This window comes from Neolamprologus brichardi, chromosome 3, assembly GCF_056152115.1.
Source record: "Neolamprologus brichardi isolate AB-2024 chromosome 3, ASM5615211v1, whole genome shotgun sequence".
Taxonomy (NCBI): domain Eukaryota; kingdom Metazoa; phylum Chordata; class Actinopteri; order Cichliformes; family Cichlidae; genus Neolamprologus; species Neolamprologus brichardi.
Window position 1 is genome coordinate 1,542,665 of NC_142106.1, and position 22,932 is coordinate 1,565,596.

The 22,932-nt window shown below is 43.6% G+C and overlaps 1 protein-coding gene across 1 annotated transcript in view; it reads left to right on the plus strand.

The window, feature by feature from the left end:
• The window catches only part of LOC148103108 (uncharacterized), a 28,513-nt gene that overhangs the window by 3,510 nt on the left and 2,071 nt on the right, over nucleotides 1-22,932 (plus strand). Inside the window, exons 2-13 of the mRNA XM_087838674.1 lie at nucleotides 102-511; nucleotides 640-2,263; nucleotides 5,959-6,210; nucleotides 6,465-6,899; nucleotides 9,541-9,945; nucleotides 16,100-16,501; nucleotides 19,071-19,508; nucleotides 19,931-20,374; nucleotides 20,450-20,713; nucleotides 20,822-21,076; nucleotides 21,160-21,408; nucleotides 21,532-21,789. Coding sequence (XP_087694800.1) covers nucleotides 102-511; nucleotides 640-2,263; nucleotides 5,959-6,210; nucleotides 6,465-6,899; nucleotides 9,541-9,945; nucleotides 16,100-16,501; nucleotides 19,071-19,508; nucleotides 19,931-20,374; nucleotides 20,450-20,713; nucleotides 20,822-21,076; nucleotides 21,160-21,408; nucleotides 21,532-21,789 — 5,436 coding nt within the window. The remainder of the gene's footprint in view (nucleotides 1-101; nucleotides 512-639; nucleotides 2,264-5,958; nucleotides 6,211-6,464; nucleotides 6,900-9,540; nucleotides 9,946-16,099; nucleotides 16,502-19,070; nucleotides 19,509-19,930; nucleotides 20,375-20,449; nucleotides 20,714-20,821; nucleotides 21,077-21,159; nucleotides 21,409-21,531; nucleotides 21,790-22,932) is intronic.

Below are 22,932 nucleotides of genomic sequence, written 5' to 3' on the forward strand. Positions count from 1 at the left end.
GTGAGCTTTATCCTGCTTTAACCGAACACTCCATGCCACAAAGCATAAATCACTGTTTGAAATCCATGTTGTTCACCCTGATATTTTTTTTCTCTGAACAGGACCTCTGAAATCCAGCAAGTAAAGATCATGGCTTGTGCATCTCAGTCAGCCTTGGATTACGTCAGGAGTGCCAGAGACCACCTGGTGAGAACATTAAAGGGGTTTACTGAGATTGTGGAGAACTTGTCCACGAGAGGATTTTTCTCAGAGGAAGAAGTGAATAAAATAAAGTCAGAGAGTGATGGATTTGACAAAACCAGAAGAATTGTGGACTATGTTATAGAAATGGGGGAAGAAGCTTGCTATGAGTTTCTCAGGATTATTGACACAACAAGGAGAACCTCTGGAGAGAGATCACTGTCTTTTGCAGAAAATCCAGAGTCATCATCCTCTCTGTCCAACATGTTTGACCTCAACTACTGGATCAGCTGCTTTTCCTTCAGGGAGGACATTAATATGGATGTACAAGGTACAAGGTATTTTTTAAACTGAAATGATTTTAACGTATTGATGATTTTTAATCCATCCATATTGTGATGCTGTCCAGTGACACAACAGTGACATTAAATTGTTCTGCTTTTTTTTCCTTTCTTTCAGGCCCCAGCCCGTGCCACAGATACCAACAAAAGCTAAAGTCAGAAGCTCAAAAGATTTCAGAAAGATCATGGACTCAAAGTAAAGCAGTCTTGTTAAACAAGCAGAGCTCCCTGTCATACATCTCGCTTGTGTTAGACACACAAGGACAGGCTTCACCATCCAAAATAAAAAAGTCAAAGATCAAGAAAAGCAGGAAGCTTCGACCTAAAAAACTAAAAACGTACATACCTGAGGACAAACATGGAACCTCTCCGAGTGAACTCCTGAAAACATATGAAAGAAAAATCATTTTGGTAGGAAAACCTGGAACTGGGAAAACAGCTGTGGTCCATCAGATGTTGAAACTGTGGTCAGAGAAAGATAACAGAGATCTGGATTACATGTTCTACTTTGATATGAGAGAAGCACCCAACATCACAGAGGTCCATAAACTGGAGGATCTTCTCTTCAGTGTGTTCTGTCAACCAGATGAAGGCAACGATGAGGTCTTAGAGGACATAAAGAATAATGCTGACAGTGTTACCATCATTTTTGATGGAGTTACAGATGTTGGCTCTACATCTGTGGTGTTTAAGCTCATACAGAAGACTCTTCTACCCGAAGCAAAGATCATCATCACCTGCAGACCAGAGGTGGAGTCAGCAGACTTCCTGTTAGATTGGGACTGCCTCAGAGTGGAAGTGAAAGGCTTCAGTGAGCAGGGCATCAGAGAGTACTTATCCAAGAATCTGAGTGAGGATCACTTCAACAAGGTTTTGTGTAACCTGGAGTTATTCTCTCTTTGCCATGTCCCCATGTACGCCCTGATGGTGGTCGCGTGCTTTAGCTTTGAGGGCTCCGATTTCTCTCCACATCCCTGCACAGTTACTGAAATATACCTCAATATCCTCCATTTCTGCAATCAGAGGAATGTTTCCAAGACATCTGAAAATGAAAGCACTAAATGGGATGCAATAATGTCTTTATCTCAGGCAGCTTTTTGTGCAACAGAGGGGAAAAATGTGAGCCTAACATCACTGCCTAAACTAGACAGCTGTGCTAATTTGGCCATTTTGAGCAGGATTGTAATTCAAGTCAGCCCAACTGTAAAGAAACCCTTGTGTGCCTTTCTCCACTACACGGTTCAGGAGTTTTTTGCAGCTCTGTGGGTCTTAAAGGATCCGGAGAAGACCAGGTGTGTTCTACAGCAGTGTCTGGTTCAGGGCAGCAAACACATGAAACATTTGGTCCCTTTCCTGTGTGGACTGTTGAATGAGAAGAACACTGATTTGTTAGAAAGTCTCCTTCCTTCTCAGCAGCTCAGAGACACGTCTGATTGGTTCTTCAAACACTTGGTGACCACCTTTGTAGGTTGTAGTGACAGTGAATACTGTGAAATGGACTTAATGTTCTTATGTCAATGCCTCTATGAGTCTCAGTCACCTGATGCCTGCCTCTGCTTCCTGGATAAACTGGATTACTTTATTGATGTGAGTGGAGAGACCCTTGATCCTCAGCAGTGTTGTGTTCTGGCCTATGTAATCAGCCAGAGTAAGGAGAGGAAAATAGAGCTGAACCTGGAGGATACAACAGTATCAAAACAGGGAATGAGGCCTTTGCTGGGATGTCTCAGCAAACTTCAAAGGTAAGTGAGAACATTTAGAACTGAAGTTAAAGGGTTTTGTTTTGTGTTCTGTTTTAAATGTAAAGCATTCAGTGATTTAGAGCAGTATGTATTTTTCTTAAAGTGAAAAATGAAAACATAGTAGTGAGAATGATTTGCTTCAGCTTTGTTTCATCATGTTTCCAGTGAGTTGTAGACAGTAAAAAATTTTCACGTAGTCTTTAGGTATTTGGTAACATTATTCTTTAGTCTTGATACATGCATAATAATCCAGGTGAGGGGATCCCAGAAAGCTAACTAACTTTTACCTTGATGTTTGTCATTTGAATGAGAGATTTTATTACTTATTTAAGACGTTTTCAGTCTCAACTGAAGCACATTTAGCTTGTAAACTAGCACCACTGCATCACACTGACCCATGGTCTCATAATTATTGTGAAGTTAATTTCATGATCAGAGGCCATGAGCAATGCTAAAGACAACCCAAAGTAAGGTTAGAGTAACAGACTTATCTCCCAGATTAATGCTGTGTTCATTTGTAGCTGTTACTCCTGAGTTATCAGGCAGACACGTATAGCTTTCATTCTCCATTGAGAAACATACTGCCTTTGTTACCTTGTGTTCAGTTAAAATCCACTAAGTCAAAATGTCTCACCCTCTAGTTCACATATAAACATAAATATAAGTATTTCCTCTACAAAAATGTGTTTAGATAAATTTTCATGTTGTTAGTCTGCTAGTTCAATAAATTTTTCTCATTAAAGTACAATGAATTCTAAATATTAGCTCATCTTCTGAACACAACAAACAAGGTGACAGCGAGTCGAAACCTTTAACATTTTGGATGATCTGATATCGTCGTGTTGGTGTTGTTCCCAGATCATCATGAAAATGTTGTTCCAGGTTCAACATTGCAAGTGACCAGTCACATTATTGTGACGTTATTCTTTTGCGCACCAACCCATTCCTGCATTTATGAAATTCCAATGTTGCAAGGACAATATCAATTCTGCTTAGCGTTTATTAAAGGGTTAGGGTTAGGGTCCGTTGATCAGCGGACAGAGGCAGTTTCTCGCAGCTTAAAAACAGTTTTTTGTTTTACGGCAGTTTTTCCCGAAGTTGCAAAAGTATGACATCACAACATTCTGATTGGTCACTTGCAATGTTGATCCTGGAACAACATTTAGTATGATGATCTGAGAACAACACCAAAACGAGGATATCAGATCGTGCTAAGATTTAAGAGAAGTATCTTTGTTTTGTTTTGTTTTTTCAAACAGCAAGACCCAAACACGTCAGCAATGATCAGTCCATTAACCTCCTAACACCCGAACTCTTTCATGCATTTTAAATTTCTCTTTGCTCTTGTGACTTTATAGTAGAACACTATACAGTCACAATTGAGTAATGATGTACAAAACTCTTTATTTGGTGTCTGAACACAGCAGCATTTTTCCTGAGTACAAAAACAAAATGAGAAACAACAATTCTGCCCCTTTGAGCCACATGGTTCATTTGAAAGAGCAAAACTTAGTATTGTTGTCTAGGCAATAGGGCTGCCACAAACGATTATTTTGATAGTCGACTAGTCACCGATTATTTATAAAATATTAAAAAAGCCAAACAATAACATTTTAAGTTATCTAAGTGACTTATATATCATGTTTAACCTGAGTAGCGAAAGACGGCGGTGGGTTTGAAAACGATTAGCCGGGAGTCCGGTGTTCTCACGGCTCTAGTGAGCCTAGCCCCCGGCTAGCTATCGAGCTAGTGGCTAACAGACGTCTCCGAAAACGTCGGAGCGCTTTTGAAATATGTGGTGTCTTGATAAACTGAGCAGATATTTGAGGTTTACACAGCTACATTCTCGCCTGAAAATATGTTAAACGTTTATTTTGTGACCCAGAAAGAATAATAAGAGTAATATTAAAACTAACTAGCTGCCGCCATTGTTGGAAACTGAGCAGGGCCGCGTGTCACTACCCGATCCGTACCGGAAACCCGATCGGTACCCCGCATGCGCAAATCTTACGTCACTTCCTCTCTTTGCCAACATTGCGACACTCAATATATTTGAATGATACGGTTAGCGCCCAGTTAGCTCCTAGCATTTCTCAACAGCCCTGCCTCCTTTTCGACTACCGGGACATTTAAACGATGGATAATCCGTATACAAACAAATTCATGCTTTTCTCCTCAACAGAGAGCGTTCCCCGATTGAACAACAGCGCCGTAAAATAAGAAAAATGGCGCCTAATTACAGACTTAATAATATTGACTTAGCAATGTGTCACGTGAAGATTCATCAGCCAGATTAAGTGTTTACTGACAATTGACAGTGATAGCAGACATCATCATCACTATTCCAGTCAATCCTCTCCACACAGACAAGCATAAACACACTCGACTATCACTAAATCAAATTTAACACACGTTTGTAATGATGCCAATTCATTTTACAATGGGGTTCATTCGCTCGGTCAGCAGGTGGCAGTATCCTCGTACACTGCGGAGTAAACTGCCATTAAACGAACAGAAGAAGAAGAAAACATCTGCACATGCGCGGTACGGATCGGGTAGACCCGATTTGTACGGTCCGACTTTGCACATGCGCAGTAAGGATCGGGGAGTCCCGATCCGTAACTATCTTTTTATTTTTCGTTTTTGTCTACATTGTACTGAAATGCTTCATTTTTGCAAACATTTTAAGATATACTTATTATTCTTAACATCTTAACTGATACGCTGACCCATAACTATCGTAAAACGCTACGACCGGAAGTAGACACCTTTCGCGCATGCGGGGTACCGATCGGGTTTCCGGTACGGATCGGGTAGCGACACCGCGCAATGAATTCTGGGACACAGCTTCTTCTTCTTCTTCGGGGTTTAACGGCAGCTGGCATCCTTGTACATGCAGTGCTGCCATCTTCTGTTTCAGTCCGTTATTACACTCTTAAATCCTACTACTTATTCCTGCGTCTTTTGGGCTCTTACAAAGCTTCAAACGACGCGTCGACTATTAAATCAGTCGTTGATGATTTTGATAGTCGACGTAATCGTGACTAGTCGACTAATCGTGGCAGCCCTAGTAGGCAACCAAAATGGGATGTCCCCATATGTGGACGCCACATCCTAGGAGGTTAAACTTGTCCTTATAACCAGAGACAAAAACTGCTACAAGAGGTAAATTAGTATTAAACCCCGATTCTTTTGTCCCCATCATAGAACAGAGAAAACCCGACTCATAGGTGGTCAAAACATTTTATATTTCTTTTTATTCAATCATCTTCCAGAAGAGAGAGCCCTGCACAGCCCCAAAAGCCAGTTGCAAGATCTCTAACATTTGAAGCTCCACATGTGTCTTATATGGTGTTATTTCTGTAGACAGAATGATTCTTACATCCTGTTCAAACTGCGGTGACTTTGCTGACTATATCTGTTCGTATTTTGAATGTACATTTTACACTTGTTTAAGATTTACTTTCTAAACTTTGAAGGCTGCAAACTCACATCAGCTCACCAGTCTCTGGTTTATATCGTATGCAGAGTCAATCCTCTTAAGCCTCTTGCAGCTTTTCACAAATTAGGAGTTTTGCATGAAAACAGCGAACATGGTTCTTCAGTTTCAGCATGAATCTACACAAATAGACTTTGTTCTCAGCAGCTGATTACATGTGAACTAATGAAGTTCTCTACCAACCTTCCAACTGTAGGAGGGACCCCTTGTCACGCCAGCTGTGGACCATTTCTCTTCTGACTGATGGGGATGTGGATTACGTGAGTTTACTTGACTTCACTGAGAATCAGCTGCACCTCCCAGTCAACAGTGAAACACAACTGTATGACGGAGCTGTGAGAGTCCTGCAGAAGAGGAAGGTGAAAGTCTGCCTTCACTGTGATCACAGAGTCTGTCAAAGTGCGAGCTTGTTCCTCTTACACCATTTACCCCACATCCACTCACTCAGGTATGCTCTTTGGTTTTACTTATTAAACACTCAGTGTGTTCATGTGCTCTTCAGTTGTGGTTTAAAATCCAGTTGAGTTACTTTATAGAAATAATTGAACCAACTGTAGTACTGACCTTATGTCTTTAATATATTTTTAATGCTGGAGGTATTTATCGAAGACATTTCTAGGACGGTATCAGTGAGTGCTGCTTGTTTCTGTTTGTTGTGCTCAGATCAAATCATCACATCATGTTTCCTTTTCTTTCTTCCAGTTTCTGTCAGTCATCAGGAAATCTCTCAGATCAAACTGAGTTCTTGATGAATCTCTTCACTGGAGCAGCAGAGACAGAACAGAGGACAGGAGAGAAGATCCTCAACATGCTCTCATCAGTCTGCTCTTATCAGACATTTCCTCTTCGTTCTAATTCCAATGACAAATATCAGAGTGACTTCCTGTTGGATCTGTACTCCCATGTGAAGGACTGTGAGACTAAAACAGGTCTGAATGTCCTTCCATCATTACAGTCAGTTTTCCAGTCAGCTCCTGCAGTCTGGATCATAGACCTCTCAGAGAGAAATACCTCCATCCTCCTGGAGGTGCTGAAACTCCAACCAGAGAAGAAACAAGTGGAGCTGACAGGCTGCTCACATGAAGAGAGTGAAGTGAGGAGTTTGCTGCAGTGTCTGCCTTATATCTCACAGCTCAGGTACACGACATGTTCTTCACACAATAAAGTCTATCAATAAATAAGTGCTGAAAATAATTCATAAAAATATTTTAGTTCTATTTGACAATTTAGTTGCTGGTTTATTGAACTCAGTTTATAGAAATGAGTCCACAAATTTGTAACGTTTACCTTCAACAGTTTTCTAACATGTGACAGTTTGTCTGTGAAAATAAAACTGCACTTAGTGACATTTATAGCATCACTAAGACCTCCTGGGAAAAAAAGCTTCATTAAAAATATTAATAATAATTATACTGTTAAGGTATTTATCTGTTTCTGATAAGCTTTAAAACAAAACAACATCAAGCAGCTTTCACTGCAGAGTGAAACAGTTTGAGTCATCCAGGATGTTCAGCTTCAGCCTGCATTTGGGGCCTCTCTTCTCCACATCCACACAACGACCATTCATACGTTATTTCTGTCTTCTTCCACACAAAGTAGACCCACTGATTTTCACCTCCATTAATAAGAAATATTGTTACATTAACAGGTGACACAGAGCTATAAACATTATGTAACTATAACAACACAGGCAACACTGTTGCTGCATCAAAGGAGACTAAGTGATGCTGGTAGCAATCATTAACATGTGAATGAATGAATGTGTGTGTGAGCGCTCTGTGCTGCAGTTTATTTGTAAGCTGACAGCTGCACATTAAAGCTGTGACACTTTGACCTCGATCCACGTAAACATGAAAGGTTACTCGCTGCATTCAGCTCTGACACACAATCTGATGAAGGAGTTTGTCACCACATCAAAGTGAAGTTCATGTTATCATGAGCTCCAGCTCAGAGCAGACTGGACATAAAAGAATCAGAGAAAATGTGTCAATTACAGCTGATTTTAATCTGACACTCTGAACATAACCTGATCTACACCAGGCTGTGTTCAGCATCTGTTACCATGGTGATATAGCCAGGTACAGAGAGCTAGTCTGGTGAAACTAAACACTGACAGGAGGCTCAACGTGGTCACTGACATGTGAATCTTTGTGTTTAAGACTTTTCTGAACCAGAAAATATTAATTTTGTCTAATTTTACAAACTTACATTGTAAACAAATCTAAATCTAAATGAATGAATTATCAAATGTTAGTAAATATGTGATTTCCACGTGTGTGATGTGAGCAGCAGGTGAAGCTGCTGTTGTAGATGTTGTTGTTCCCCTCTGTGTGTTTCTGTGTTGTTGATATTTAGTGTTTTACTGCTAACACTTTATAACAGCTGCACACTCTTCAGCATTAGTGTTAATACTTGTTTCATCATAAAGCATTACTCCTCCTCAGTAGGTCATTCATAAACACGGATATACATGATTAAGTATTGCTTAATAAGCTCATATATAACATGTTTAATGACAGCAGTTTGATACTTTCTCAATGATGGACGAACACTTTATAAAGTTGTACATGTGTTACAGATATTCCTGAGTTAATTCAGGCAGCTGCTGCTTGTTAGTGAAGTATGTTGTGTGAGCTGGTCTAAAGTGAGGCTCATCCATGACTTCCAAAGCATTTATCACATAAACTGAAAGCTCAGCAGGACCTGGAGACTCCAGCAGGTCTGAGCTGTCTTCATGACAGGAAAAGGAAAACGCACAAAGTGATACAGAACATACAGATATTGATCACACAGTGCAAACATAACTCACTGAAGGTTTGCAGAATATTAAATGAGCAGGGCCAGAGTCTGAGTTTGTTTGAGGCTTTAAGAGAGAAAGAGACTCACTGAGCAGCTGGAGCCACTCAGAGCTTTAACTTCAATGTACTGAAGCTTCTTCTTTCAAATCAAATGTGAATGATCACAAAACACTAGTGAATATTTCACACAGCGTCCCAGACGAGTGTAAACAGCACGAACACAATGTTGATATTGAAGCGATCAAGGCTACTTTAGCTGCTCCCTCATCACAAGGAGTCACCTGATGATGCAGGAAAGTGTCTCTGGGATGTTTAAGAGTTTCTGTAGTTGTTCCTCTGGTTTGTAGTCAGTCAGTTTTAGGAAAGACGTCCAGTCAGGTTCACTTCCAAAGTGCTCCTGAATGAAACACAGCAGCTAAGCTGTTTGGTGCTGTGCTTTCACACAGGTGAACTCAGGTGAAGGCTGAAAAAGAGGGCGTGGCCTCCTGGTACAGTGAAAACTCAGAGCAGCTGCTCAGGCTAAGGAGGTGATCAGGTTCAGAGGTGGCTCGCCATCTCCTTCATCATAGAGAATCCAACGCAAACAGCATTTCCTGTCATATAAACATTGTAGAAAACAGACACGTTACTGCATTAAACCAAGAAATACCAGGATTCAGTGACCACAGCAAAATCTAAACTCTCCAAATACTCCGATGTACATGAATAATACAATATTACAGCTGTTCTCACACAGAGTGTTCTACCTTTTTACAGCAGTGACATCATTATATGATCTTCTGCTCAATTTATGAGTTTGCTGACTTCCAAAGAAATAAACAGACTCTGATTTTTATCAAATTTTTATTTTACTGAAGACAGAAAATCAACAAAGATCCAGATTAAACTCACAAACATTGCAAAGTGTGTCAGCAGTGTGTGGTTGTTTTAATGCAGCTCCCATCAAACCATCACTGAATGTTTCCTTCTTATTGTTCCAGAGTTGATGCTGAGACATCAGATGAAGACCGAACGAGGATCTTCATGAGTCTGTTCTGTGCAGCAGCAGAGAGAGAGCAGCAGACAGGAGAGAAGATCCTGGAGCTGTTAGCATCAGTGTGCACATACAAAAACAGTCCTCTTAAACAGAAATGGTGTGACTTCCTCCTGGACCTGTACTCTTATCAGACTGAAACAGGTCTGAGTGTCCTTCCATCATTACAGTCAGTTTTCCAGTCAGCTCCTGCAGTCTGGTCCATAGACCTCTCAGAGAGAAAGACCTCCATCCTCCTGGAGCTGCTGAAACTCCAACCAGAGAAGAAACAAGTGGAGCTGACAGGCTGCTCACATGAAGAGAGTGAAGTGAGGAGTTTGCTGCAGTGTCTGCCTTATATCTCACAGCTCAGGTACATGAATTCTTCTTTACATGATTAATTCTTCAGAAGACGAGATGCTCCCTGAAGTCAGCAGTGGAAACATTTTTCAGCATATGCATTTTAATATAATTGTATAATTGTACAGACGGCTGAAGAGTGAAGCAGCTTGATCATAAGCAGGCTTTCTTTGTGTTAGCTGGCTTGATGAAAGCTAAACCTGCAGTCAGCGATGACAGCTGTGACAATGTGGGGAGAACTTTGTGTTCACTCAGCTTCAGTCTCTGTCCACGCTCACATAAAAGGAGGCCTTTGATTTGTTATTTCTCTCTTCTTCCACACAAAATGGACCAATCGAATGCCGCCTTCATCAGTCAAAAACATGAGCACATGAATGGATGATAAACATCTATGACGAAGTGAATAAATATATTTGTGTGAGCGCTCTGTGCTGCGGTTTATTTGTAAGCTGACAGCGGCACATTAAAGCTGTAAGAAATCTTCTTCTTCCTAGCGGTTCTTATCCCGCGATGCTGGGTCTGTTGTTTTGCATGCCTCCCTCCGCTTCTTCCTATCCAGGGCGTCTTCTGGTGTAACATTCGCAAACTTCATATCATCTTTGATTTGGTCCATCCAGCGCTTTTTTTGGTCTTCCTCGTGGCCTGCTGTTACCCAGATCTAATTGCTGGGCTTTCTTTGCGATGGAGTTCTTATCACTACGGGCAACATGGCCGTACCATTGGCGCTTCGCCTCTTGCATCTTGTTTGTGATCAGTGTCACTCCCACCGTTTCCTGACATCTTCGTTCCTCACTTGGTCTAGTCATGTGATACCCAGAGGCCACCGCAGCATCTTCATCTCCATGGTGTGAAGGGCTTCTTCATGCTTGTTCGTTGCTGGCCAGCACTCTGACCCGTAGAGTGCCACTGGGCTCACAATCGACTTATAAACTTTCACCTTAAGGTACATTTGTCACGGCTGAGGCAGCAGTCGTGTTGTAGATGAATGAGGACCCAAAATGCAAGCAAGCGACTGATGAAGAGTGACGTTTATTTACGAGTGGCAGTGGCAGAAACAGACAACGAAGCATGAGAAATACAAACGGAAACCTAAACTGGGAAAAACTAAATAACAAACCTGAGAGCATACGAAAAAGGGCTGCGGGGCAGAGAGACACAGAGACGGGAACGAAGCACCATGGAACGCAGAGATACACAGATGAACTCACACGAGCCGACAACGAACACAGACCGACACCCACTAAATATACACACACACACACAAGGTAATCGGGTAATCACACACAGGAGGGGAGAACAGCTGATCCTAATACACACGATGACTGGAGGACACAAGCTGAACACAATGACAACAGACACAGGCCTTCAGAGTAGAACAGGAAATCCAGAACACGAGCCTTCAAAGTAAAGCAGGAAACACACAGACTGATTTACAACACAACACGGGAACACACATGAACAGAGCACCAAGGACAGACACAGGTAGGGCTGATAAAACACTAAACTTCAGGTTCAACCCTAAACTAATACAAAATCAGAATAAACACAAGGCACAAAAATGAACTTCAAGGAAACCCAAAACGCTGGGTCAAAATGACCCAGGATCATGACAGTACCCCCCCCTCCAAAGGCTGGCTCCAGACAGCCCAAAACAAAAACAGACGACCAACCCAGGGCGGGCGGAGGGGGGTCCAGGACGGAGGGACCAACACTAAACAAAAACAAGCTCCAGCGAACCAAATGACTTGTCCAAAACACAAACACACATACTGGAGTTCATGAACAGGGTCCCACAACATAGTTCAGGAGGCCGGCCCGGAGCCTGACAACTCAGAAGTCCAGGACAGTTCATCTCCTGAGGCCGGCCACATTGGCGACACAGATCCAAAAGCTGACCACGCGGAAGGCAGCGGTGGCGAAGCGGAAACAGTTCAGGGGGCCGACCGTGCACACGGCAGCGGTGGCGACGGGGAAACAGTTCAGGCGGCTGACCGTGCGGACGGCAATGGCGGCAGTGACACAAGTCCGGAAGCCGGCCGCGCGGAAGGTAGCGGCGGCGTTTGGGAGGTCGTCCATATTGTCAATGACGCCCAACAAGCGGCCTGGCAGATGACCGCCGATGTCGAGGTGGCAGTTTGGGACCCAAAGGCTGCGTGGCCCCCGCAGCATCAGGCAAGGCAGAGGCTGAAGCGGAAGCGGAGGCTGGACCAGGCATGGCTGGAGCTGGAATCAGGCAAAGACGAAGCTGACTCGGAGGCTGGACCAGACGAGGGCGAAGCTGACTCAGAGGCTGGACCAGACGAGGACGAAGCCGGAGCTGGGCAAGGCGACGCTAAAGACGAAGCAGAGGCTGGGCCAGGCGACGCTGAAGACGAAGCAGAGGCTGGGCCAGGCGACGCTGAAGACGAAGCAGAGGCTGGGCCAGGCGACGCTGAAGACGAAGCTAAAGCTGGACCAGGCGACGATGATGATGTGGGTGAAGCTGCTGCTGCTGCAGGCGATGTGGGTGAAGCTGCTGCTGCTGCAGGCGATGTGGGTGAAGCTGCTGCTGCTGCAGGCGATGTGGGTGAAGCTGCTGCTGCAGGCGATGTGGGTGAAGCTGCTGCTGCAGGCGATGTGGGTGAAGCTGCTGCTGCAGGCGATGTGGGTGAAGCTGCTGCTGCTGCAGGCGGCGGCATAGGAGACGCAGGTGGTGAAGCAGGTGAAGAAGCAGGTAGCTGGACGGGCTCCTCGGGCCCTCCAGCGGAGACGAGAATGGGCTGGCCGGGCTCTCCAGAACCCCCAGCGGACACAGTCACTGAACCAGCGGGCACAGGGGCCCCTGGCACACACATAGCTGACTGAAGCTGCGCGGAGCACTGACCCTGCTCAGGCAGTGACAGCCGGGTGCAGTCCTCAGCTGGGTTCTTAGTCTCCAGGGATCCAGAGTGGGCTGAGGGTTGAAACCCAGCCTCTGGGGAGGCCCTGGAGTGCGTCACAGTCTCTGAAACGGCCAGCTTTTGAGGACTGATTTCAATATTTATTGGTTCGTCTCTCTGCTTGGAATTAGAAAAACGGTTCTTTATGGGTTGAATAAACACAGCTTGCTGTACAGGAGGAGTAGGTGAAGATGATGGCTGAATAGGTGGCTGATCTGAGGGCGACTGAAGTAAAGGTTGGGACGATAACGGTGGTGAAGTTGGAGACTGAGCTGATGATAAGGCTGATGATTCTTTTACCAACTGAGCTATTGACTGGGCTTTGGATTGTAACATAGTTTGTAGTAAGTCTGGCTGTGGTAGTGACTGAGCTATGGGTTGTGAGGCTGAATGTGATGGAGGTGACGACTGAGCGGCTAACTGAGCTTCAGGCCGCCGGGCAGCTAACTGAGCTTCAGGCCGCCGGGCAGCTAACTGAGCTTCAGGCCGCCGGGCAGCTAACTGAGCTTCAGGCCGCCGGGCAGCTAACTGAGCTTCAGGCCGCCGGGCAGCTAACTGAGCTTCAGGCCGCCGGGCAGCTAACTGAGCTTCAGGCCGCCGGGCAGCTAACTGAGCTTCAGGCCGCCGGGCAGCTAACTGAGCTTCAGGCCGCCGGGCAGCTAACTGAGCTTCAGGCCGCCGGGCAGCTATGGTCTCAGGAAACACAGTCTTATTAACGACAGTTGCAGGCGAGCCAGGGAAAACACCATTATCCTCACTGGCAACACAGAAAACGGCCCCAGAATAAACAGTCCTTAAATTGGAAAGCTCGTGATTATTGTCTCTTTTACTCACCGCAGCCGGCAACTCAGAAGTCTCAGGACCCGGCTGTGGCAATGGGCGTCGGCAGCGTGAACGTTGCTTCCTTCTTGGGGATAGCACCGACCGGCCGGGTAATTCCACATCCGGCGGGCCGGGCCGCAGATTCCCCGGCGGGCAGTGCAAAACATTCACCGACGGCCTGGGTCGGGAAGCGGTAGCGGCTGGAGGGTGAAGGTGGAGTTCTTTCAGAATGAATGAATGCCTGGCTTCTACAGCGCGGTGTAATTCCTCTCCCTCACGTTCGAGCCACAGATTGACCAATCGTGAGACAGAGTCGATTAATTCCTCCCGAAACTCCTGGGAGGGTGCGGATGCTGCTGGGTCCAGGTTTGGTCGGCTCGTACTGTCACGGCTGAGGCAGCAGTCGTGTTGTAGATGAATGAGGACCCAAAATGCAAGCAAGCGACTGATGAAGAGTGACGTTTATTTACGAGTGGCAGTGGCAGAAACAGACAACGAAGCATGAGAAATACAAACGGAAACCTAAACTGGGAAAAACTAAATAACAAACCTGAGAGCATACGAAAAAGGGCTGCGGGGCAGAGAGACACAGAGACGGGAACGAAGCACCATGGAACGCAGAGATACACAGATGAACTCACACGAGCCGACAACGAACACAGACCGACACCCACTAAATATACACACACACACAAGGTAATCGGGTAATCACACACAGGAGGGGAGAACAGCTGATCCTAATACACACGATGACTGGAGGACACAAGCTGAACACAATGACAACAGACACAGGCCTTCAGAATAGAACAGGAAATCCAGAACACGAGCCTTCAAAGTAAAGCAGGAAACACACAGACTGATTTACAACACAACACGGGAACACACATGAACAGAGCACCGAGGACAGACACAGGTAGGGCTGATAAAACACTAAACTTCAGGTTCAACCCTAAACTAATACAAAATCAGAATAAACACAAGGCACAAAAATGAACTTCAAGGAAACCCAAAAAGCTGGGTCAAAATGACCCAGGATCATGACAACATTGGCATTCTCTTGTCACATAAGACTCCACTGACCTGATGCCACTTCATCCACGCTGCGTTGACTCAGAGTCTGGCATCTGGCAGAGTTTCGCAGTCCGAGGTGACAAGGGACCCGAGGTACTTGAATTGGGTAACTTTAGTCAGTGGCCCCCCGGGTCCCTTGTCACCTCGGACTGCGAGGTGTAAGAAATATTTTTATAAATTATTATTGAAAAAATATTTTAATAGTAAGGCAATATCAGCAGTGTTACAGGCACAGCCCTGAAGACTGTAAAATGGACTTTCATTATATACAGGACACACCTGGGCAAGTGCATCAGCAGTGTGTGGCTGTTTTTATGCATCTGACATCAAATCATCACAAGTGATACAGAACATACAGATATTGATCACACAATGCAAACATAACTCACTGAAGGTTTGCAGAATATTAAATGAGCAGGGCCAGAGTGTGAGTTTGTTTGAGGCTTTAAGAGAGAAAGAGACTCACTGAGCAGCTGGAGCCACTCAGAGCTTTAACTTCAATGTACTGAAACTTCTTCTTTCAAATCAAATGTGAATGATCACAAAACACTAGTGAATATTTCACACAGCGTCACAGACGAGTGTAAACAGCACGAACACAATGTTGATATTGAAGCGATCAAGGCTACTTTAGCTGCTCCCTCATCACAAGGAGTCACCTGATGATGCAGGAAAGTGTCTCTGGGATGTTTAAGAGTTTCTGTAGTTGTTCCTCTGGTTTGTAGTCAGTCAGTTTTAGTAAAGACGTCCAGTCAGGTTCACTTCCAAAGTGCTCCTGAATGAAACACAGCAGCTAAGCTGTTTGGTGCTGTGCTTTCACACAGGTGAACTCAGGTGAAGGCTGAAAAAGGGGGCGTGGCCTCCTGGCACAGTGAAAACTCAGAGCAGCTGCTCAGGCTAAGGAGGTGATCAGGTTCAGAGGTGGCTCGCCATCTCCTTCATCATAGAGAATCCAACGCAAACAGCATTTCCTGTCATATCAACATTGTAGAAAACAGACACGTTACTGCATTAAACCAAGAAATACCAGGATTCAGTGACCACAGCAAAATCTAAACTCTCCAAATACTCTGACGTACATGAATAATACAATATTACAGCTGTTCTCACACAGTGTTCTACCTTTTTACAGCAGTGACATCATTATTTGATGCTCTGCTCAATTTATGAGTTTGCTGACTTCCAAAGAAATAAACAGACTCTGATTTTTATCAAATTTTTATTTTACTGAAGACAGAAAATCAACAAAGATCCAGATTAAACTCACAAACATTGCAAAGTGTGTCAGCAGTGTGTGGTTGTTTTAATGCAGCTCCCATCAAACCATCACTGAATGTTTCCTTCTTATTGTTCCAGAGTTGATGCTGAGACATCAGATGAAGACCGAACGAGGATCTTTGTGAGTCTGTTCTGTGCAGCAGCAGAGAGAGAGCAGAGGACAGGAGAGAAGATCCTGGAGCTGTTAGCATCAGTGTGCACATACAAAAACAGTCCTCTTAAACAGAAATGGTGTGACTTCCTCCTGGACCTGTACTCTTATGAGACTAAAACAGGTCTGAGTGTCCTTCCATCATTACAGTCAGTATTTTCAGCTCCTGCAGTCTGGTCCATAAAGCTCTCAGAGAGAAAGACCTCCATCCTCCTGGAGCTGCTGAAACTCCAACCAGAGAAGAAACAAGTGGAGCTGACAGGCTGCTCACATGAAGAGAGTGAAGTGAGGAGTTTGCTGCAGTGTCTGCCTTATATCTCACAGCTCAGGTACATGAATTCTTCTTTACATGATTAATTCTTCAGAAGACGAGATGCTCCCTGAAGTCAGCAGTGGAAACTTCAGTGCATGAATTTTAATATAATTGTATAATTGTACAGAGGGCTGAAGAGTGAAGCAGGTCCATCATAAGCTTTCTTTGTGTTAGCTGGCTTGATGAACGCTAAACCTGCAGTCAGAGATGACAGCTGTGACAATGTGGGGAAATCTTCACTCAGCTTCAGTCTCTGTCCACGCTCACATAAAAGGAGGCCTTTGATTTGTTATTTCTCTCTTCTTCCACACAAAATGGACCAATCGAATGCCGCCTTCATCAGTCAAAAACATGAGCACATGAATGGATGATAAACATCTATGAAGAAGTGAATAAATATATTTGTGTGAGCGCTCTGTGCTGCGGTTTATTTGTAAGCTGACAGCGGCACATTAAAGCTGTAAGAAATCTTCTTCTTCCTAGCGGTTCTTATCCCGCGATGCTGGGTCTGTTGTTTTGCATGCCTCCCTCCACTTCTTCCTATCCAGGGCGTCTTCTGGTGTAACATTCGCAAACTTCATATCATCTTTGATTTGGTCCATCCAGCGCTTTTTTTGGTCTTCCTCGTGGCCTGCTGTTACCCAGATCTAATTGCTGGGCTTTCTTTGCGATGGAGTTCTTATCACTACGGGCAACATGGCCGTACCATCGGCGCCTCGCCTCTTGCATCTTGTTTGTGATCAGTGTCACTCCCACCGTTTCCTGACATCTTCGTTCCTCACTTGGTCTAGTCATGTGATACCCAGAGGCCACCGCAGCATCTTCATCTCCGTCAAAAGTTGCACAATTCAAGTACCTCGGGTCCCTCGTCACCTCGGACTGCGAGGTGTAAGAAATATTTTTATAAATTATCATTGAAAAAATATTTTAATAGTAAGGCAATATGAGCAGTGTTGCAGGCACAGCCCTGAAGACTGTACCGTCATGGGCTGTGTGGTCCGTGCAATTCTGCACATTTTTCTTTCTTCTTTTTTTAACAGCGCATTGTGTTCTGCGTCTTGATTGGCTGTAGACCATTAACAATCAATCTTGTGTCTCTTATCCAGTACAGAACGAGTTCAGCTTGCCAAATTTACATAACTCTTCACTTGCTAGTGGTGTGAGTCTGCTGTACTGTATGTTTGTAAGTTTTCTCCCCAACAAACTGTTATGTTCTTAGTCTAGGCCACAGCCATCCTCTGGTGGGAGGAGTCACACATAAAAGAAACACTGACAACATTGGATCATAACAAAACACAACAATGTCGACGAAACATTTTGCACCGTCAGAGGCTCCTGTGGTAGCTCCCAAAAGGCAGAGGAAGACGCTAACTATGGCACCAAAAGTTGGATCATAAGGCACGTTAGGCAAAACCAAACAGAGTCAAACTTGACTCATTCTTCTTGCTTCGTCTACTTCTGCACCATTGATTCATTAATGTTGAATTCTCTGCAGCTGCTCTGTTCCCATGTTCTGAAAACAGGGTTTGATCTTTGGTTTCATTCTATAATACTGGACTGATTTTTCTAACAAGGTTTGAACTTTGTGTTTAAACAAGCGAGAAAAGAGTGAAAATGTTCATACCTGTCTGAGAAAAGTGTCTACAGCTTGTAGTGAGGTTATTTACAGCCTTCAAACATCTATAATAACTTTAAAAAATAAATCTGACTACTGTACAGATTTCACCCATGGCTGGTTATTTTTATACTGTAACGCCTGCGATAAACAATGGACCACTGTACACAGAAAATAATGACGCCTCTGCCTTTAAATGGGGGGACAGTAACTGTGTGTGTAAGTGTGTAAAAACTGCAGATAACAAGATTAACAGCAACTGTATTTTGTCTCTATCCACCATTGTAGAAATTAATCTCATGTAAACAATAACGTGTCGCACAGCGTGACGTGAAAAAAGGCGCAGGCGCACAGCGTGACGTGAAAAAGGCGCACACCTTTGACATTGTGTAAGGAACTCTGTATTCCTCGTCCATGTGAACGCAAAATTTTGTTTTTAAGGATCTCAGTTTTAGATTATTCAAAATGCCGTTTACGTGTGAACGAAAGGCCCATACACATAGAAAAAGCTGTATAGGTGTGAACGGAGCGTAAAAGAGTTAGTAGATTATTTTATTGCTACAAGTAAATTATTGCACTTTTACTCTTATTTGTTTAATTGTTTACTAAAGGTTTGAGGTGTGAAATAAATTTCAAATTGAGTTGGTTTTGGTATGGTGAGTAACCTTCAGTAATAGTAATAAATCACACAGCAATAAGACATTAATGTTGTAAAATCTTAATAATATATTAAGTAATTCATAGTATTCAGAATACGTTACTCTCATTGAGTATTTTGTAACGAAATACATTACAAAATACATGTTGGGGCATGTAATCTGTAGTGGAATACATTTTAAAAGTAACCTTCCCAACACTGACTGTTTCATTATAAACAGGACACACACGGACAACTCCATCAGCAGTGTGTGGCTGTTTTTATGCAGCTCACATCAAATCATCACTGAATGTTTCCTTCTTATTGTTACAGTGTTGATCCTCTGAGGTCACTTCTTCATGAAGCAGTCAGGATCTTTGTGAGTCTGTTCTGTGCAGCAGCAGAGAGAGAGCAGCAGACAGGAGAGAAGATCCTGGAGCTGTTAGCATCAGTGTGCAGATATCAGACATTCCCTCTTCATGAGAGACGCATGTATGGTTATTATCAGAGTGACTTCCTGTTGGATCTGTGCTCCCATGTGAAGGACTGTGAGACTAAAACAGGTCTGAGTGTCCTTCCATCATTACAGTCAGTTTTCCAGTCAGCTCCTGCAGTCTGGTTTATAAAGCTCTCAGAGAGAAAGACCTCCATCCTCCTGGAGCTGCTGAAACTCCAACCAGAGAAGAAACAAGTGGAGCTGACAGGCTGCTCACATGAAGAGAGTGAAGTGAGGAGTTTGCTGCAGTGTCTGCCTTATATCTCACAGCTCAGGTAAGTCAGATTGTATTCAGAAGCTTAGTGAAGAGTTTTGATGGAGAACATGCGTTCACCACATGCAGTGTACACATAGTATATAGTTACTTTAGAAAGAAAGCAGAAAACAACTTTTTCTATTAATTTAATCTTAAATTAAAATAAGATTTTTACAGTCTCTTCTTGATTTAAAGAAACTTCTAAAAGTGGAAATTTGACAAATTTCTAAAATATTTGTGTTTTCTTGTTTTAATGAGGACTAATAAATTAGTTATTTGCTGCAACTGAGATGATATGTTTCCCTCTTTCATGTTATATTTAACATGGAGCGTCATTATGTACAGGAAACATGGACCAGATGGAGTCCATCAGCAGTGTGTGGCTGTTTTTATGCAGCTCACATCAAATCATCACTAAATGTTTCCTTCTTATTGTTCCAGTTTTGATGTTTGGAATCGTCATGAAGCAGTCAGGTTCTTTGTGAGTCTGTTCTGTGCAGCAGCAGAGAGAGAGCAGCAGACAGGAGAGAAGATCCTGGAGCTGTTAGCATCAGTGTGCACATATCAGACATTCCCTGTTCATGAGAGATACATGGAGGATGATTATGATCTGAAGCAATATCAGAGTGACTTCCTGTTGGATCTGTACTCCCATGTGAAGGACTGTGAGACTAAAACAGGTCTGAGTGTCCTTCCATCATTACAGTCAGTATTTTCAGCTCCTGCAGTCTGGTCCATAAAGCTCTCAGAGAGAAAGACCTCCATCCTCCTGGAGCTGCTGAAACTCCAACCAGAGAAGAAACAAGTGGAGCTGACAGGCTGCTCACATGAAGAGAGTGAAGTGAGGAGTTTGCTGCAGTGTCTGCCTTATATCTCACAGCTCAGGTAAATAAGTCATGATGGTTCCATTTGCAGAACGTTTCCAGCATGTTCTCTGATCCCATCTTCACTGTGTTCCAGCTGTGATCCAGAGTTCTTCCAGAGTGTGTGCACATCCATGTCTGTAAGATCCAGAGAAGAGGCCCAGCAGCTGGAGTCTCTGCTGCAGCTGCTGGGCTTCCAGCTGCTGCTAACAGGAGCGTTACACAGGAAAAGCTGCTGGTCTGTGGGTAGAGTTCTCCAACTGTGTGGCTCTAAAGTGGATCTCATCCTCACACCCAGCAAGATGTCTGCCAGAGGAGGCGCTCTGATCTTCAGACACACAACACAACTCCACAGTCTGAGGCAGGAAGTGAAGCCATGACTCTCTCTTGTTCTTCTAACACCATTTACATTTGAATCTTTAGCTCTTGGTGTTCATCATTTCTGCTCTTTTGTCTCTTCGTTCTTCAGGCTTTCCATCGACATGTCCTTGCTGCTGTCTCAGTGGGTAAGAAGAGGCAGAACGGACTGTCGGCTGGCTGTTGAAGAGCTTTCTCTTATGTCTAAGAAAGCCCCACCATCACACAGAGTATTGTTGAGGGCTGTCAGTAGTTTGGCTTCCCTGCTGAGGTACTGGACAGTCGGACGGTTAGACCTGACTGAGACCTGCATCCCTGCTCAGGGTCTCATTGCACTGCTGCTCCATGATGGTCCTCTGACAGTCAAGTAAATGTCTTTCTGAACATCACAGGACAAATAAAATGTAGATTTTTACTTCAAAGCTTATTTTATATTCATGATCTCTTCAGACTGAGTGAAGAGAGCTTCCAGCAGCTTCTGTCTCTCCTCCATGAAACCCAGGACAAGGACTTGACGTTGTCCTTCTTGAGTAAGGTTGGTGGAGACCTGACCTCCTGCTGTCTGAGCTGGGAGCTTCTTCACTATCTGCTGCAGCAGCCGTCGGCTCAGACCATCACTGTGAACCTGAGGAAGAACCTGTTCTTACAGGAGGAAACCAAACGTCTGCTTCCCTTTCTGGACGGGATTGTGTTTAAAAGGTGCTGAATGTAGTTTGATCATTTTCTGCTGTTTAATCAGGAGGATTTGAAATGCTGTCTCATCTTTAATCGGCACTTCATGGATCCTTTAAACAAAGTTGGAACTAAATTGTTTGTTTTCAGGCCCAGTCCCAGCTTTGTGATGAGCTCCATCAGAGAGCTCTACAGAGCTCACGACAGTCACGCTGTACCCAGTTTGCTGAGGTCACTCGGTCATGTGATCAACCTGAGCTGCAGACAGCTGGACTCAGTGGACTGTGCTGCTCTGATCTTCATCCTCAAACACGGAGACGGAGTCAGACTGAACCTGCTGTGGACCTCCATACCAGCAGGGGGAGTAGAGTCCATCCTCCTCATGCTGGACAGCGTTTCTCATCTCAGGTCAGATATTAGAGCTCGTTTCTCTGTGCTGCACTGTGCGATTGCTGAACAACACACTTTATTGTAACATATTTACATTGCTTCAAAAACAAGCTAACATTTTACTGTTAGTGTGGAAAAGATTATATGAACAGTTGAACAAGAAACTATAAGGAAATTTTCAAACAGCAGGCAGAGTGAACATAATTTAAAGGTGGACCAGTAATAATAACAACAACAGCAATAATAATAATAACACATTTTATTAGTGGGCGCCTGTCTAACAACCCAGGGTCACCGTAACAAACACGCAACAGTAAACAGGATTAAACAGTAACTGGAGTCGTCGTTCATGTTGATGTTTACAGACAGTAAGCTGGTTTGAACAGATGGCTTTGAGTTCAGTTTTCCTGATATCCAGAGGAAAAGAATTCCAGAGCCGCTGATAGTGGTGCTCATAGTGGCGACATGTATGAACAACAATGTAGTGAAGTTAAAGCTTCCTATCTTATATATCATAGTTGGAAAGAGACGATAATTACACTCTGATGACACAAACAACATGTTATCACTATAGTATGTGTTCTTTAATGATGACCAGATGTTTATTTCACTATTTATCATCGAGGGTTTCATCACAGATGCCCCGTCCCCGACTGTTGTTTACTCTCAGAGATTCACACAAGCTGTTCTTTAGCATTAGCCCGCTGTCATGGCAACAGTGAGAGCAGTTTGTTGTATTTTAATCCAACACAAACTTTACTAAGCAACAAAAGAAATTCAGACTAATCAAAAGTTTTATTTTTTTTTATTTACACCCAAGGGCCGACTTATCACTGAACACACTGCAGCTTAGCATTAGCCGTCCTGTTTTTAGATGTCATACACAATATTCATGAATTATTTACAAAGTTTACAAATGTCAGCTTTGCAATTTCTCATTAATTATACAGATAATTGTTTAAAAATATATTATTGGAAATAATTTCGGTGAAGTTTACAAATGAGGCCCAAACATTTCTGGTGATCGTCAGTGTTTCCCAAACTACAGCCTCTGACTTGTTCTGATTTGTGTGTCTCATTTGTGGTTTTACCAAATGGTATCAGTTGGTATCATCAGCATTAGTGTCATTTTAATCTTAGTGAATTAAAATTGGTCTAATT